General features: G+C 40.1%; 1 protein-coding gene across 3 annotated transcripts; it reads left to right on the forward strand.

The window, feature by feature from the left end:
• The first annotated feature begins 3022 nt into the window (after positions 1–3022).
• Positions 3023–18119, forward strand: znf574 (zinc finger protein 574). 3 transcript variants are annotated; one of them, XM_030158754.1, is made up of 10 exons: positions 3023–3126; positions 4776–4936; positions 9306–10467; positions 10556–10755; positions 11061–11240; positions 11324–11418; positions 13191–13285; positions 15012–15160; positions 15698–15985; positions 17121–18119. In XM_030158754.1, the coding sequence occupies exons 1-10, from the start codon at positions 3123–3125 to the stop codon at positions 17718–17720; spliced, it is 2934 nt and encodes a 977-aa protein (XP_030014614.1). In that variant the 5' UTR covers positions 3023–3122; the 3' UTR covers positions 17721–18119. The 3 variants fall into 3 exon arrangements, with proteins under 3 accessions (XP_030014614.1, XP_030014613.1, XP_030014612.1); XM_030158753.1 differs by having other exon boundaries at positions 3024–3126; positions 4773–4936; XM_030158752.1 differs by lacking the exon at positions 3023–3126 and adding an exon at positions 4434–4485 and having other exon boundaries at positions 4773–4936.
• Positions 18120–18428: the final 309 nt, after the last annotated feature.

The following is an 18428-nucleotide window of genomic DNA, read 5'->3' on the forward strand; positions in this document are numbered from 1 at the left end:
CAGTAGAAAATATTTATAGGTTCTGGCAGAACCTTTGCTGCCCAATACTTGACTAAACTTTGTTAGTTACCTTTAAGCTGCCCTTCTGGTTCAGTTCTGTTAAATTAATACTTTGTCCTTGTTTGACCTGGCTTGTCCTCAGTCTATATTCATAAACTACACATTTACAAAGTACCTTAGTATCAACAATGAACACTTTAGACGGTGCACTGTTTGACAATAGAAAATGAAATATTTACACTTGGAACACGTTTCAAGGAAACTGATTTATTTGCAGTAACAAACATTTTTTTTTCATTTCTTCAACCTTTCTTTATCTTTTCTACAACTATTATGGAAGTTATTTTGAATGTATTACATAATCTTTATTATATGTTCTGATAATAGCAACCTTTTTCTGAACCTCCTATAGGTGCTGCCTTAAAAGGGGATGTCTCAGGAAGTTAAATACAATACTTTAATATATTTGAAATGCTGTTGCTGACTAACTTTGGACATGGGTGCTCTGTAAATATTACTGGCTACAAAGAGGAATAAATAGCATTTCTAATTCCAGTAGTTCCCCAAACTTTTTCTGCTTGAATTGACTCCTCCACTGTCAGAATGCTGTCTCTGAAAATATTACTGATGCCATCGTTGGCTTTCTTTGTCTATGAAGTCATTTTCATTTTGTTGCTACTTTTTGTTGTGTTGCATCATTTAATCTGCTTGTTTTGCATGAACATTATTATTTATCTGAGGCCTCTCTTCCACATCGTCATAAGGTCAACATTTATAAACCTTTCCAAAGGACATTCCCCTTCTGTTTTACTATAGGGTTCCTGCGGGGTCTTAAAAAGTCTTGAATGTACAAATCTGCATTTAATGCCTTTAAAAGTCTTTAAAAGATATTGAATTTGATTTGGTAGGTCTTCACTTATGTTGCCATAAACTTGTTGGCTGTATTGTGTTTAAATATGTCCAACTGCAAAGAAAGTAATGTTAGTTGACTCCACCCGTTCCATTCCACTAATTTATATTGAAATTAGGAACCAATTATTGCTGACTTTGAAACCCTCTGAAATGAGTTGCAACAGTGGGAATCAAGGGATCGGAGTAAATACATATATTTTCCTAAATTCTAGGAGTGACAAATTTTTTGCCAGTATGGCCATGAAATCGGCATTAAATAATGTTCTAAGTAGTCTTAAAAAAATATTTAATTTGTAAAATCCTGTAGGAACCCCATACTCATTAGAAAATTAATTATCTGATCATAATATTGCAAGACAGTTATGTCTGCCAGTTGATGACCATTTTGGGTCCTAACCCTAAGTTTGGGAAACACAGCTCTATGTCAAACCACAATACATTGTAAGTTTTTAACCCATAAAGACCCAAATAGGCACTGGTGACCAAAACCAACTACTGATGTGAAAACTCTTTAATACCTGTTGATCCACTAATCCTATCAATACATATAAATAATTGGTGTAAAATGTAGTTTGTCATCTTTTCATGGTCATCAGATATGACCCATTTGGATGTTCAGAGGCTCCATAGTTACTGTGGAAACACTGTCATCCTCTACAACATTGATTCACCAGTAAAATCAATGGCGTTTGATCAATGACAGTGGATGGACACACTGGGTTTATGTTCAGTGAATGATAGATTTTGTTGAAAAAGTCAGTGTTTCTTCAGTTGTCTCTGTTTCCTGATATAATAATCTTTGAATTTACTCTGAGCTTTTATGAACATCTACATTATCTGTAATTAAATATAGGAAAATACATAATTTACACTGAAAAAACTCAAACTTAAGAGGATTATATTACAAGAAATGGTGATAAATCAGTTAAAGGTTAAATATAAAGAGAAATTAATTTGGGAACTGCCACAAAAGTACCACTGGGTCTCTATGGGTTAAAATGTGCTTTTATAGATGGTGTCCCAAATAATTGTGTAATTTCAAGGGAAAAATATCAAATGACGAAAGCACTGTGAATAGAATAATCAAAATACTCTGATAAAACGTCTTTTTCAGTTCAAAACTGAAGTGGGAATGTCAATAAGGCATCAGTGTCACTAGTGTAATACAATAAAGCGCTATAAATACATTATAATAAAGAGAGTAAAATGCTTCAGTTAACATAAAACAGAGTGAGATGTTGAGAAAGAAACATGAAGAGAGGAAAAGGAAGACCATGCAGAGTATATTGTGTCATATGATCCCCTGTTCCTCTCTTACTCCATCCAGTATGTGAACCATAACCTTCAAGCAAAAACATGTTTGTTAAGTCTTCATCCTCCTGATATGATATGTCAAGGTTGAATGATATTATTCCACAGTATGTCAAGCAGACTGAAGAGTTTCTGTGGAGCCTGAGTGTCCTGGTCCCTCTGGCTGAACGCCCAGGCGGCTCTTTAATAGCTCCTTGGAGTTGGGTTAGTCAGTCAGGAGGAGCTGCCCATCTCCTCAGCCCTCAAAAAGGAGCACACCAGGCCACTGTGTAATTCTAGGAAATGAATGGAGTGGGTTAGTCTATATGTTTATGTCGATACATGCATCCATACTGCATCAATGCATTTTGGATTTTTAAGATGAATGCAAGCAAAAGCTACTGTAACATTATTCTGTGTCCATACTCTCAACCAACCTGTCGGATGATATGTTTGTATGATTGGAATATGAGCCTAACCACAAATAGTGTGACATATCAGAGTTCAGGTTATACTGTCACTGAATCTTTTCTACTGATGATCAGACAATAAGGAAATGGCATGAAAATATTTTAATTTCAATGGCAAAGTAAATATTAAATGGAATAAAACATAAATGGAAAACCACTGAAAGGCATCAGTGAATATTTATGACTTGAGAAAAAAACAGCTACTGAAAAAATGCTCTTGGTACTAGGTAATAGATGGTTTTGTAGATTGCTTTTTTTTATGTGAGTGTGTTTGCTTGTCATCCTGTATCCTTCTCTGGCGCGCTTTTATCTCCAAACTGTCCCAGTGTGATGTGTACTGCAACACTATTGGTGTATGAATTGACGGAATCAGCCAATCACAGCCAGCTTTCTAACGTGCAGAAAAAACAGAAGTTGTTGTCCTTTTTCATCGAGCTGTAACCCCCCGAAATGGGTGAGTAATGATATTTTTTTCTACTTACTTTACATGAGTGCCACATTTTCGGTGCCATATTGCGAAGTGATATCAATGTATGGAGGATTTCAACGGGGGGAGACATCTAATGTTAACTTTTAGTCTGTCGCCGCCATTATACCACCGAAGAAGCGTATCCCGCCCTCCTTCTTCGGTCTTTTCTTCTTCTTCTCCTTGGTACCACAAAGTAAGCACGACTGGTCCAAGTGGTAAACGGGCTTTACTTACCTGCTAGCTTGGCGGAGTTCACTTCAACAAACAAACAAATTGACAGTTGATATATTTTAACCGGCCGACGAGCTAAAAGAGCTAGCGATCACGCCGGGGGACACGTTAGCCATTTTGCTAGAAAGATGGCCATCGATGTATGTTAGCAGTAACAGCACTCGTCGGGAAATTAATGATAGCTAGCTGTTAGCTGTTAGCACTGACTAGTTAGCTATGGAGCTGTCCTTCGTACTAAGTGATGTCAGACTCCCAGGGAAAGCTTGAACCCATGCTAGTGTTTGGCATCGACTGTATGTTGCTCAAATTGTTTATTTTTTTCCCCATTATTCTTTCGTAACACAACACCGGCGGCACATTAGCTACGCCCGCAGTATACAAGACCCCATGATGAGTATTATTTACTAACGTCAGCCGACCCTCCATCGTTCATGTCATTGTATAAGTTTGACTGAATTTAATAAATATTCCACTACTCACTTGTCTCATTAATTAAGCCATACTGTTGGAAGAGAAATGACAACTGGCTGTCGCAGAAAAAGTGCCAAATCAGAGTCATCATAACACATTGAAATATTACTGCCAGCCTGAAATGGCTCAGTTTTGTACCAGCCCAGTAGTTTGTGTGCCAATACACTTTCTGCCAATGAGGAAGGCCTTCAGACGGGCACCTCATTAATCCATCATCCCAATAGGGGGCAGTAAGGGCATTATTATGTCTCCACTATTTCAGTTGTATCCTGTCTGTCAGTTACAATTATCTGCTAGATAGCATTATTTTCTTTCTCTCAAAGGTGGTGATGGAATACTTTTAGAGTCTGTCTCTGCTTTAATGTTTTTTCCCATAGTTGAAAAGCTGGTGCAGTATGAGGTCTAGCCAATAGCCAGTGACTGTGGTGGGACGCAGAGTGTTTGGTCATAGTTACATTCAGTAGCAGCATGAGCAAGACAACACTTCCAGTGGGTCCAATTACAGCACATATCTAATTGATGGTTGAGCTAAACGTCAGCCTGGTCGATTAAATAGCGAAGAGAGAGAAAACCTTGGCACGTTTTCTACCTGAGCAGCAACCTGCATGGTCAAAATAACAATTAGCCCAGAGTCTGCGCATGGTGAGTCATCTTGGCAACCCCAAACTTGGCCTCCTGGCACTTGTGTCCAAGCTGTTGTCTTGATAATAAATGCAGGCGCCTCTTTTCATCAGGAGAGGGCAATGCTCAAAACCTAGCTTCAGATCATGTAATTCACCAGTGGGTGGGTGTCTTTGTAAACCTCATGTTGTGATACTACATTTTATATTCAGTGCATGCTGAGTTTTGTGAACCTTGGAATCTTTAATCTAAATCATGTCTGCATTACTGCTTTTTTAATGAGATCCTTTTTGGTTCCTAATCCATAGCGGCTATGGAGAGCTCTTCAGTGTACATGTGCTTCCCCTGCTACCAGGAATTTAACACCCTGGAAGAAGTACTTAAGCATCAGTTGACATGCACTGCTGAAGATGATGGGCAACCAGACACATCAGGAGCCACCTCTGTCACTGTTCCAGTGCTACAAACTCATGTAAATACAACAATTTCCCCTTTTATCATATGATTTGTGTGTAAATGGGTTCTGCACTAGCAGTACTGTACCATTTGGCCTGAAATGAGCCACAAACTCAGTCACAAATTGCGTGCTCTGCTGTAGTTGATCATTACACATAACACTGTTTGTGTTTTGCTTAAAATGTGATTTAGATATATGCTGATGTCATATTTAGTAGTAGAATAACTTAAGGTGTTTGGACTAGGTTGAGATACGGATTATTTAGTTAGAAAAGTATCTATTAGATTTAAGACAGAAGTGTAGGGTTCTTGCACTTAATTACATAATCGTCAAACAAGATTACACTCCCAAGGACAATTACAAAATATATTACTAAAATAAAAATATTCCTTCTAAAGATTTATACTAATGTGGTGTATTGTGGTGTTTGCACCAGATGACCAGTCACACACAATGAAGAGGTTGTGTGACGTAAAGAAGGAACAAACTGTAATTTTGAATACAAAAAATTTATAAAATAGAGGATAAAAGTAACACAGCTGCTGCTGTCAACACCAGGAAAGAAAGCTGACATCAAACTGTCCACTGTGTGAATTAAAATTATCAATATCGCATCATTAAGGTACCAGTGGATCTAAATGCTATTATTGTTATCGTGTATTCTGTTCACTTACATTGGTGATTAGATCTATTATGATGCCCTCTAAGACAGTTTGAGCCAAATTCTTTCAGCTCGTCCCTGTCACTGCGAAATGGTCTGGTACTGTCAAATCTTAAAAGGTAAACAGGTCCACAGCTTTAGGGCTTTAATAAGTCTCTGTTTTTAGAATGCATATTATCTCTATAATAAGAAAAGCGGGTTTTCAATTTTTTTTATCTGCACAGTGTGGCCTGTGGGACTTTCTAGGAGAATTGACTAGCCAGTCACAGTCAGTTGTCAGTACTTTCAGATATCCTGATTTACTGTCTCAGTTTTAACCTTCTTCAGAGCAGGTGAAGTTTGCAGGCTTGGTCACCATGGGGATTTATCCAGTTAAAACCTAATCTACCTTTGTTATACTGCACACCCAGGGTTAAACCAGGAGTTTCCTCACTAGCCCTTTAATGATACTGAAACAAGCCATTTGTCTACACATTAGATAGTCATATGACCATACATTTCACAAGCTTCTAGACTTAACCAGACACTGATCTGTCATTTTTATTGGACACAAAAAAGAACAGGTTCTTATTTTCAAACATTTACATTTTTTTAATGAATTAAATTGCAGTCTTTTGCAATTCATTGTGTAGCTCTGCCCTACCGGGAACTATATCAAATATTTACCCATAACTGCTCTTTGTTGGAAGGAATGGCAAATTAACACATTGTGTTGTTTAGTAGACAAATTACACACTGTTATGCATCAAACAGATGTAATGTCAGGCTAAATTCTCACACCAGCTTTACTTGTGTTATAAAAAACCAGTAAGTACTTGGTGTGCAATTTTTGGGGCATTTTGATTACTTTGATGAGAACAATTGAGGATAATTGGTCAAGATGGGAAACAGAAGGGAATCGTGTGCAATAAAGGTTGGAGGCCAGATTGAGGTCCAGGATGGCCCATCCACAGAGGCCAGCTGAATCACCAGAACGCTCCTTATGCTCCAATAATAATGAACAATTTGTTTTCGAGAGGATGAAAAATTCAGTTATTCTTTTTATGTGAGGACACAACCCCTTGTCTTAGGTGGCTTAGTTTGTTTTTGTACAGAATCTCTTCAGTAAACTAACAGTCGCTGCTGCTCTGTTGTTGATTGGATTATAGTTAGTTTGAGCTGTACATTATGTGTTGTATTCTGTCATATTGTGTATCACATTGTTGTCTTAAACTGTAGCTCTGTTACATCCAGAAATTCTATCTAAATGGTAGCATTTTAAAGCTGCATAAGGGGTCAGTAATACCCTGACATATTGCGCTGAGTCTTGATGTGACTGGCACTCTCACCTTTTTCATGACGGCTTTTGAAAACCCTCAGGGTTAAAAACAGCCATAGGCTCTCATTTAGCAGTGGGGCACCAGCACCACTGCTTTTGCCTAGACTTCTATTCTTACAGTCCTCCACACACGTCCATAAAGTACAGTGACACTTGTGATAGACGAATTACATCCTGAATTTCCAACAGGAATTGAAGCATAAGAAATACATCAATCAGTGCCATGTCAGTCTTCTCAAAGACAAAGTAACCGTAGCAACATTATAACATCTCAGTATACATTGGCTTCCTGGCATCCACTTTAACATAAGAAATTAATTGCAACCATCCACTCCAACTTAGCTACAATACTGTAACTGTGATATTGTGATATTACCATTAAACAATGGCTAAATGGATGCAGAGAACTCCTTTTACAAAAATATTGTTTGCGGTATGATGGGCGACAAACACTAAAAGATATTAATCTTAAAACAGCTGGTACTTCAGTTCAGCAATAAATCTGTAGCATTTGCAGAACAGCTCGTTTAGGAAGTTAATTTGCATGTACTAAGACTAAGCACAAAAGCTATTAATATTATCTATCACAATAAAACAGAAACACAGCTAGCCTTGTGTACACATGAATCAGTTGTCACATACTCAGAGGCAGTAGTTTCACTGTGCTTATCATTGTCTGTATGAAAACCAAAATTTTACCTTAATAAAGAAATGTGTAAACTGATACATTGACAATTATATTAGTCCATGATCGCATTTATGCGATGATAGTCATTTTCATTAAAACCTGTGTGAAGTCTTTGGAGGAGAAAGTTAATGGCAGTTCTGTAATGAGGCAAAGCACCATTTATATGCCCAACTTAATTTTTAAAGAAGTCTTGAGGTTTTTCTTGCACTGTATAAAAAGCACAGTTCAGAGTGGAGACCCACCACTTATCAGAAAGAAGGAAACAACTTAAAACCCTTTTATGATGTCAAGATGTAAGCCTCTACATCAGCCTCTTCACATAAAAAGTCTAACAAAGCTGCACAGTGGTCTGAGTGAAAGCAGTGTTTGGTAAGACTGCATTCACACCACATACAGTCACCGGTATGGGCAGAGCACAAGTCCTCCAAACTAAAAATACCTCTCACTTTCATGGTTCAAGAAATGGAGATGAAAAAAGAATGCATTTATGGATTACACTGAGTTTCTACAGAATATGTTTTGATTGTAGAGTCCTCCTGATAATTCACCCATTTGGCTTGACTTATACGAAGAACAAAGTCTGTCCTTGTGTAACATAGAGCAGGTTGTTCTTATCGTGAATGCTGATTGCAGCCTTTATAAAAAGCTACCTAAGATTTTTAAACCATACACTTATGGCCAGTCTTGAGCCTGATTGATTTTGACTTTCTGCTCTATTACATCTTTTAGTGACAGAGATGAAAAACTATTTTGCCAGAATATGTTTCAGAGCCAAAAAGTATAGACCTTATAAATATGAAACATTCTTACCAGAGAACGTACCTGTTTAAGGTGTAAGTTTTTTTTGTAATGTTTTGCCCTCGATTTCCCTTCATGTACCAATAATTACTATTTATTTTACCGTAAAAATTCTCTGTTGGCGTTCTTATTTGAGCATATTGTATGTCACAGATGTTGTCTTGGAAAGAAAAAGACAAGGAGGAAATCAGCCAAGCCAGCTTCAACTGGTATGGAGTCAACACAAATGCTTTAATGTTAAATCAGAAAATTAACAGCTCATTTTTTTTTTTAAATTATTATTCAACAGGACCTAATATTTTGTAGAAAAAAATGTAGCATTCCAGTGTAAACTAGTGTTGTCTGTCTCCTCATTTAGACCTAGTGTTGCCATGCAATATATATATTTTAAGAAAATTGTAAGTTAATGCTTTCATAACATGTTTGGGGAAGTGTTATTCAGCAGTTGCATCCCAGAATACTAAAGCAAAAGCCTAAAAATTGTTACTGTATATGAGACTGTGCTGTAGTGATATAGACAGTTTCAGATGTCCTTAACTTCGACCTTGATGTTTGGTTTTCATCTTCAAAATGGATGGAGGGAGCAAATGTAAAACCCACAGGAGTGACCCATTCAACCCTGATGGTCCTGTGATACTTATCACCGGGCTCTGGCCTTATCTTTGCTGTCTGGAGCTCTCGGAGGAACCTTTGCTCTAAATACATGCTGCACTAATTGACCTCGGTACCCCATCATCACCAGATTCTCATTTCTCTTCTGCAAACGGGAAGAAAGAAAAACAGTGCAACTGCTTCAAATGATTGTTGAAGCAGCTTTTTTCTTTTTTTTCTTTTCACAATCATTTGCTTTGCACATAAACAAAAAACAAGTAAAACAATGCTAATCTGTGATCACTTTTTTTTTTCTTGTTTCTTTCAGCAACAGGTAATAAATATATCAAAGACAGTAGCAGCTTCACAGATTCAAATCCAAGCAGATCATCCAGCTGTTCATGCCATAAAGACCTCAGTCAAACAGACAATAGCTGGTGTCAAGGCCCCTTCAGACCAGCCCAGGATCCTCTACCAGTGTGGGGACTGTGATGAACTTTTCAAGAGCCTGGACCTTTGGCAGCTACACCGTAAAGAAGAGTCATGTCAGCAGTCTGCCCCTGGGAGCAAGTCAAAACCTGATTCACAACCTGAGCCAGAGACCTCTACAGCACAGGCCCCAACGTCGCCGCTAAATCCAGATGACTTTTCTCCTTTCAAGGATAGCACCATCAAGATTCTTAACGCTGAACCAGGGGAGAAATCTGTAGCCGTGGAGGAGGAGCAGCAAGTTACAGAGGCTGCATTGGCAGAAAGCTCTGATCCTCCTGCTTCTGAGGCTCAAGCTTCAACCTCTAATCCAGAGTATTCATCTCCCAAAAGGAGAGGAGCTAACAAAAAGCCCAAACCTGAACCGGTGCTCCTTTGTGTGGACTGTGGCTCGTGCTTTGGTCTAGTATCTGAACTTGTGGCCCACCGTAAGACCCAACACGGCTTTGAGGAAGCCCTGCACCACTGCTCTGTATGTGGGGAGAGCTTTCTTAACACCACTCTGTTCCTTTACCACCGCAAACAACACCGACAGAAGGGCGAAGAGAAGCTAGAGATAGTGGTTCCTGTAGAGATTTCAGAAGAAGTTTGTTCTCAGACCAACGGAACTGATGAGGTGACCCAACCCAGTAGCGCCACTGTCACTTTTACTCAACCTGAACTGTTCATGTGCACAGAGTGCGGTGAGAGCTTCAGCGAGGAGTCAGGGCTGTTAACACATCGGAAGGCAAAGCACGGCCTACAGGAGCCAGTGCACACTTGCTCTCAATGTGGTGTCGGCTTCATGAACACGACCCAGTACCTGTACCATCGCAGGCAGCACAGAATCACATCAGGGACAGAGGTAGCAGATGGAGCCACAACTAGTGAGGATACAGCTCAGGATGCCCCACAGAGTTCAAAGCGACGTCTTTCCCTCTCGGCCTCCACTGCTGAGTCAGGTTCTCCCCTTCAGAAGAGGAGCAGGCCCTCCTTCAGAGTCGTGAGTGCAACGCAAAAAGGTAAGTGGAAACGGTTGTTTTGAAGTTCCGAAAACTATCATATATTGAAGAAGGTTTGGTCTTTACTGTATATTTGGTTATTTGTCAGGAAACAAGGAGGAATCGGAAGGTTGTACAACTACCGAATCCGACACCACCAACCTCCCTCCGCCTGCTAAACTGCTGCAGGACTGGTCCCGCACCCCATTACCTCACGTTTGTCCCTACTGTGGCAAAACCTTCACTCGACGTGTCTTCCTCCGCACACACGTCTACAGCCACACTGGAGAAAAGCTCTTCACGTGCAAGGTGCCAATCAAAATCCTATCAAATTGTGTCCTTTCTAGACTCTGTGTGGTAATTTACTTTGATGTGAACGTCACGTAGCAGACATCGAACACATGATGTAATGCTTTGAAGGCTTACGGCAGATGCAAGAATATAATCTGACAGCCCTCCTGCCTCATTATAATTGACAGATTCCCTGCCGTCTCTGACAAAGGAAACTGTTTTTAAAGTTATGAATGTAGCGAATTTCATTGTATGTAACTTTAAAGAGAAATCCTGTCAAATAGAAAACGATAGCATTAATCCTGATTATTGTTGTGGTACAGGTTTGCCAAAAGTCCTTCACGAACTCCCACAGCCTGCTGCGCCACAGCATGAGCCACACTGGCACAAAGCCCTTCAGCTGCGATGTGTGTGGTAAAAACTTCTCCCAGGCAGCAACACTAAAGAGACACCAACGCATTCACTCAGCAGCGCTGCCTCGGCGCAAGCGGGGACGCAAACCGGTGCAGTTAACTTCAGATTTTCTAAAGTATTATAGCATATTGTGGAATGACTTTTTAATGGAGTGTTGTGTCCTTTAATGCAGGTGTGTACTCTGGACAACGAGGGGGCAGCTCATCTGTTTCCTTGTCCTAATTGTCCTTCACGGTTCAACACTGAGGATCAACTTAATCATCACAAGTAATAACACAATGGCACTTTAGTAATGTTGGTTATTTAGTAGCTTTTATACTAACATTCATCATATACTTTATAGCTAATGCTCAATACTGGTCACAACTCTGCTTGTACACGTAGACCACAGATATATTTATTTATTCCCAACTGAATTATTTCCAACCTTGTTTACCATGTAATTACATTTAAATCACAGCTCCAAACAGAGACCTGAAAGAGATTTAGATAAACTCTCTCCCCCTAGCAAGGAGCTATATTAGCTGAGCCGTGTCCAACTACTGAGGAAGACCTTTAAGCTGTGTATCAAACACTGATTTAGATGTCTGGGTGCCCTTGAGCCTCAGCCACATATGATTGACAGACAGAAGCCCAGTAAATTAAGATGAGAACGATAACAATGCAGGACGGAGGAACAGCCTTTTCTTGTGATACACAGTTGAGGGGTAGATGATATATTGTGTGTGTATTTGGGTTCTGTTAGTTTTAGCTCCAGCATAATTGATAAAATGAAATAGTGTCTATAAAGTTAAAGTGTGGGCTTTAATGTTTAACAATATTTGATGAAAATATTGGATGAAGGGGTAGAAACTGGATCTCTGTGTGTGCCAGCAAGACATTGATTGGTGTGAAAATGAAATCAGAAAGTTTGCACTTCAGCTGTTTTGTCATTATTTTATTCATATGCAGTGTAGAGGTGAGGGTAAAAGAAAATCCAAAGACAAAAGCCAGAGCCTCTAGGAACTGTCAGTGTTCAAATACTTGTCTTTTTGTGCTTGTTCTGTCACTGATCACCAAAAACCAGCAGCATGTCTTAGAAAACAGTGGACCCCTCTTTTACACCAAACGAATCCATACACACCTGCAGCACTGTTTGTACTGTATGTACATTGTCACTCTGCTCATTACAGAACGTCTAGCTGGGAGGGGAGGTGACCCTGGCTCACATTTTAATTCTCCCAGCTGCCTCAGGGTCAGCCGTCCCAGAAATATTGATTGTATTATCTGTTTAAGTGGAACAAAAACAGCCTGGGCTCTTAGATGAGCGTGAAAGTTTGCTTTTTTGACCCACAGCACTTGCAGCATTAGTTGTTCTGATCATGAAAAGCTGCCAAAAGAAAGTCTTTGCTTTTTATTAGAATTTTTGTTTTTTTTCCATCCTGATGCAGCAGTAGGTGAACACATCCTAACACTTCTCTCCTCCCCTTGGGCTATATCCAGCGTAATGTTATGCAATAGATAAATATAGTCTTTCATGTCCTAACTCTGACTCCTCCCATTTTATCTTTTATCTGTGGCTGTTACACACTCAGCTAATACTACATATTGAATCTGAAGAAGAGCTAAGAGCATACTTGCTGGTAATCTATGAGTCACGTACTGTATATTAAACTAAAACATGACTTTTTTCTTTGGTACAGTTAATCATTTTTCTTGGCACTTCCCATTATTATGATTAGAGTCTTGTATATGTAATTAATTTAATAGTGGTTCAGATTATTGAGGCTGGCTTTGTGGCATTTTCCATTTCCTTTTTATAAGAGTTAATCTAATGGAATATGGTTAGGTATAGGGGTCCAATAATTCAATTTATTTAACAGTAGGGGTAGCATTAAGCCATGTTTGTACCGATGTAGTTTAGGCTGTTTCGTAATCACAGGATGAACATAGAAGGTATTAGATGTTGCTTGTCAAAATAAAGTCTAATACATGCATTTTTCTGTATTAATCCAACACGTGTCTGTTTCTATGATTATGTGTGTTTTTGTGTTCATCAGATTGCTCCACACCAGCCACCCATTCCCTTGCCCTGAGTGTGGAGAGGCCTTCAAACGTCGTAGGGACCTTGACCTTCACTCACTCACTCATCAAGGTCAGAGTTTAGATGTAAAGGCTGCAGCACCGTTCTGAACCGGTGAACCTGCCGCCTAATGACCACATCCTCCAAGATCCAGCCCTCTGTGCCTAGTTGTAATGCAAACCAATTAGATATGATGTTCTTATCAGTACAACAGGCAGTGAATACTATTGATTAGTGCAAAGTCTGCGATAAAAGCCCCAATCTACTTGCCCGGGTGGCCTATCTTGTTTATTTACAAACATTCGGCCATGTTATATGCGTTTTGTTCTGTGGATGCATTAGGTCAATGACTTTCCATTGATCTCTGTCCCATGTGGAACGGAGGAGGAAGGTGGAGGTAAATGAATTGGGTCAACATGTTGACACTTCATCTTAATCAAGGGGGGCATTGGCACAGCAACCTCATTAGTTAAGCTTGAAGAGTCAGCATGCAGCAGGGGTCAGAGGTACGCAGCTCCTCTGAGAGAGATGATTGGAGAGATTGATCCATTGATCAGTTCAGGGCCATAGGCTCAGATTGTCCTTATTAAAGGTTTAATTAGAGGGTCCCAGTGGGGAGCAGAGTGGATCACCCCCACTGGGATATACTACAGATGGTTTGCAGATTGCAAGATGTTGGATGACGACCTCTGGATATTCTGATGAACCATCAGTTTCAGCTATTTCCCAGCCAGCTTTTCAAGAGCAAGCTAGCGTTAATGCGGTCAGCTCAGCCAAAGTAGAACTAGAGCTGACAAGAGCTAAAAATATCACTTCAACCAGTAGTCAATTGCAAGAAAATCATAGGTATCTATTTTAACTAATAACTGTTGTATACTAATTAATTCTTTAGGCACAAATATTATAAATTCCATTCTGTTTGTTCAACACTAAATTCTATTACTTATATTATATGTTATATTTAGCTATTTGCACATAAAAAGATGATAAATAATGTTTGATGGTGTGATGGAACATTTTTCTGCAATTTTGCTGTAATTTTACTTATTTTCTCTAGTAATCTGTTAGTAATAATGTTTGACTAGTATGAAAGACCCCATCACCAGACCTCGTGGTAGTGTCTCAGATGTAAATGCTGTATTCAACCAGAAGTGTTAACCTTTTAGAATATTGCAACTTTAATTGTCTGTAACAGTATTTAAAACGGAATACTAATTCATCACATTTGATATGATTTTTACCCCTCAGTCAACTTCTGGCCAAAGGGGTGTTGTAATCGTTTTGTCGTCTGTCCATTCAACGACATAATCGCATTATCTGAAGAATGCATTGAAATATCTGCACCAAATTTATACTGTGGCTGTATTTTGGCATGGGGCAGAGGCCTATTGAAAATAGGTCACCTTGACTTAGTATTTCAAGGTCAAATGGCGACATGTCTTTTCAACAACTTCAACGACATAATCACATTATCTGAAGAATGCATTGAGATATCTTTCTTCCTGTCAATGGACCACTGATGTTTTTCATCGACTGATTAAGGTTTTAGTCACATGCATACATTTGCTTGGTGAAACTCCTCTTGCCTTCACATGCCATGCATGTTTGTTGACACAAAAAAAAAATTCTTGATCCGAATATTTGGACACCAGTGCCCATTACTAGCAGTTTACACTTGTACCACTTGCCCCTGCAGGATTATTTTGGCATGACTGCTAATAAGCTGACATCTGCCAATAGTAGCTTGTGGCATGAGAGTGTAAGTACCTGTGAAAAACCTGGAACTCTTTGATTGCAGACAAGAAGCCAGCAATGTGTCCTCACTGTTCATCCCAGTTTGTGAACCAAGCGGTGCTGGAAATTCACCTGCAGCGCTGTCCGACGACAGACGAGGACAGGAATACTGGCCGTGGACGAGGACAGGGCCGAGGGCGCTCCACTGGGCAGGTTGGGCTCACAACACAACATTTAATGGTTTTACTTCTCCACTTAATGACAAAGACTGGGAGAAAGAGTCAGATGACTTCAAAAACAATAAAGCACAGAAAGTGCACAGAAATTTTAATTCAGTGGTTTATGTGTTTTTTTGCTTTTTGACAAGGTCCCCAGTTAATATGTTAGAATACAATACAATAACAATACAATACAATAGCCTTTATTGTTATTGTATGTATAATGAAATTAGAAGTGCTACTCCAGTCAGTGTGCCAATATTAATAAAACACCAGTACTATAGAAATAAGAATAGAGCGAATATACACTTACATAAACTAAAGAGAAGATAAGAAAGTAGAATATAAAGTTTTCAAAAGTAAGATTTTTCACATCATATCATAGTAAGGTCATAAAGAACTGAACAGACCTTTTCTTTTCATTTATTGCATGCCATTTTTACATTGTCCATCCCTTTGTTTCCCTGTCCTCTCCCCTCCCTTGGTCTCTTGCTCCTTCCTGTTTTCCCTCCTCATTTTATTCCTCTGTTAGATTGAATGTGACCTATGTGGCCACCGTTGCATGACCCAAGAGGGCCTCGACCTCCACCGGTTGTCCCATACGGGCCAAACTCCTCTCAAATGCCCAGTGAGGCCTTGTCGTCGCCGTTTTACCTCGAACAGCCTCCTGGAGGAGCATGTGTTGGCCCATTTCCAAGGAACTCTGACCAAGTCCAAAAACCGAACCCGCTTTCGCTGTCAGATTTGCCACAAGGAATTTGCCTACAATTCCACTTTCAATGTTCACATGAGGACTCATACTGATGAGAGGCCCTTTGAGGTAAGAAGCAGCTGTGTGTGCATAAAGAGATTGTATTTCATTTGCCTTTTTGATTTTAATACATTGTTTATGCCTGTAACACCTGTATTTCACATTCAGCACTGTTTCACCTCACGTGTTTACACCCGTTCATTGCTACGGCTATCGCTCTGGTTCCGGACCATGGCCGTTTGAGCAGTGTGTGTCCTGCGGGTGTTTCCTCCCTCCCTGTGTACCTGTGATTAATGGCAGGGCTGAGTTAGGGCCTGTCAACTCCCCTCTGTGCCTGTTACTATTCTGGGACTCTCTCGCTTTCTGCTGCTCTGGTGACGAGGCAGGACATCAACTATAGACCCACCCAAGCCCATCAGAGCACATTGGACTCTAGAAATATATTGAATTTTTGTGGCTTTGCTTTGAGCTGCATATATTCAGGTATGCTTCGCCTCCAAGTGGAAGGATCATTGCTCCTCAAGCACTGAGGTTGTGATGTGGATGAATTTTAATTCATATCAAGTATGAGCATTCCTGAAGGAGCGCCTGTATTTGCTGATTATTTAAAGAGCATGCTCAACAGGAAAGGTAATTTTATTAAAGAGCATCTCGCAGAGATAATAAAATAGCAAAACAGATGGCAAGGATTACTTTTTCAATCACAATGTGTCCCTGGTGGGAATCAAAGCAGAGCACCACATAGCCATTCTTTTGTAGCACCTCAAGTTTAATCAAGTATCTAGTTGTAGTTAATTTTCTACTCTCAGATGGGACCAAAGAAGGAGCTAAGATTAGAGTAGCAGAGCTGGTACTGTGATTGCTTTATTTAGAAATAATTTAGATCTCAGCTCACGGGTAACATCTTTTTCTTGTGTCCACTGTATAACTGATGATACACTCCCCTATAAACTTCTGTTCTTTGTTTTACTTTGTATGTCTTTTCCTTTCTGTCTTCCACCGTACCCTGCTCTCTCTGCTTTTCCTCTACCCCAGCTAAAAGAGCTGCATCTGCAGAAAAACATAAAGAGAAGTCCCAGAAAATATTAATTGCAGTCGAGTTTGTGCACTTACTCTGTTGCGAGTTGTGAACCCGTCTGTACTTTACCATCTTCTTTCCCTATTTTTATTTTGTGCTCTTTCTCCGTTTTTTACTTTACACCAGTGCGCCACATGTGGCAAGCGCTTCCGCCAGCTGCCCCATCTGCAAGACCACGAGCGAATCCACAGCGGCCTGCGGCCATTCTGCTGCTGGATTTGTGGCAAGAGCTTTAGCGTGGCCGCCCGACTCACCGAGCACGCCCGTACACACAGCGGCGAGAAGCCCTACCCCTGTCCACACTGCCCAGCCGCCTTCCGTTCTCGCTCCAACCTGGATAAACACATCCGACTGCATGGAGACCTGCCTCCAGAAACCACAGAGCAGGCTGTGCACGAGGCCGAGGCTGCTCATGTCCAGAAAGTACTAGAGGGGGCCAAGGTCCTGTCTTCCTTGGCCGCCACAGGTGAGATTGACTCTGGCGCTGTGCAGACCATCTACGTTCTGCAGGGGGCCGAAGGGGGAACTGAGACAGTCATGATCCCATCAGATCAGATCACCGGCATGGAAGGCACCTCACAGGTCGTCATCCTGCCTTCCTCGGTTCTGGGAACTCAAGCCATTACAGTTCCCACTATAACAATGGATGGCAATGAAATTACAATGGTGGAGGCAGGCCAGTCGCCGCAGCATGCCATTGAGTTCATTGTGGAGGAAACTGTATGAAGGCTGAATGCTGCATTCAGCTACTGTTGAAAGAACTGAGGAAAAGGCAATACAATGGAAAAGGACTGATTAGTTCACTATATAGACCTGTTGATGACGTGTAATAATTTGATGTGACGGAAACGCAATTATTTCCTTAAGTGCGTAGCCAAGTCTTATCGTACCTAGAAGAATATACAATTTTACCACTTTTCATGAAATAATGTGAGTTAATATTAAAGGGTTGATAAGCAGTTGAAATAGTGTAGTTTAAGAAATTTGTCTTTGATTGTAATTGAAAAGTGTGCTGTAAAATTGGCCATCTGCTGTACACAGACTTTTATTTATAGTTCCTGATAGACTGATGTTGGCCCGTGAAACGTCTCCTGCTTTCTTTATAATAAAACGCTTCAGCTGTCACAGTGGTGAGCGTTGGTCTTTTTATAAGGTGTATGACATGGGGGCAAGATAGGATGAACTTAATAGGTCCTGCTGTAAAATGCCACCTCTGCCTTTTGACAAACGATGAGGTCCTCAGAGGGATGAACAATTAATCAAAGTGTTATCGAGATTTCAAAATCCAAATCACAGGGGCTGCAGTTTTTTTTTTTGAAGGTTAAATATGTCACAATATACCATTATAGATCAAGCAATGTGGCGCCACAGAGGTGCCCTGATCGACAAACACTATTGTTTAGAAATAAGGAAATGTGCTTGTTGGGTACAGAG

This window comes from Sphaeramia orbicularis, chromosome 16 (assembly GCF_902148855.1).
Source record: "Sphaeramia orbicularis chromosome 16, fSphaOr1.1, whole genome shotgun sequence".
Taxonomy (NCBI): Eukaryota; Metazoa; Chordata; class Actinopteri; order Kurtiformes; family Apogonidae; genus Sphaeramia; species Sphaeramia orbicularis.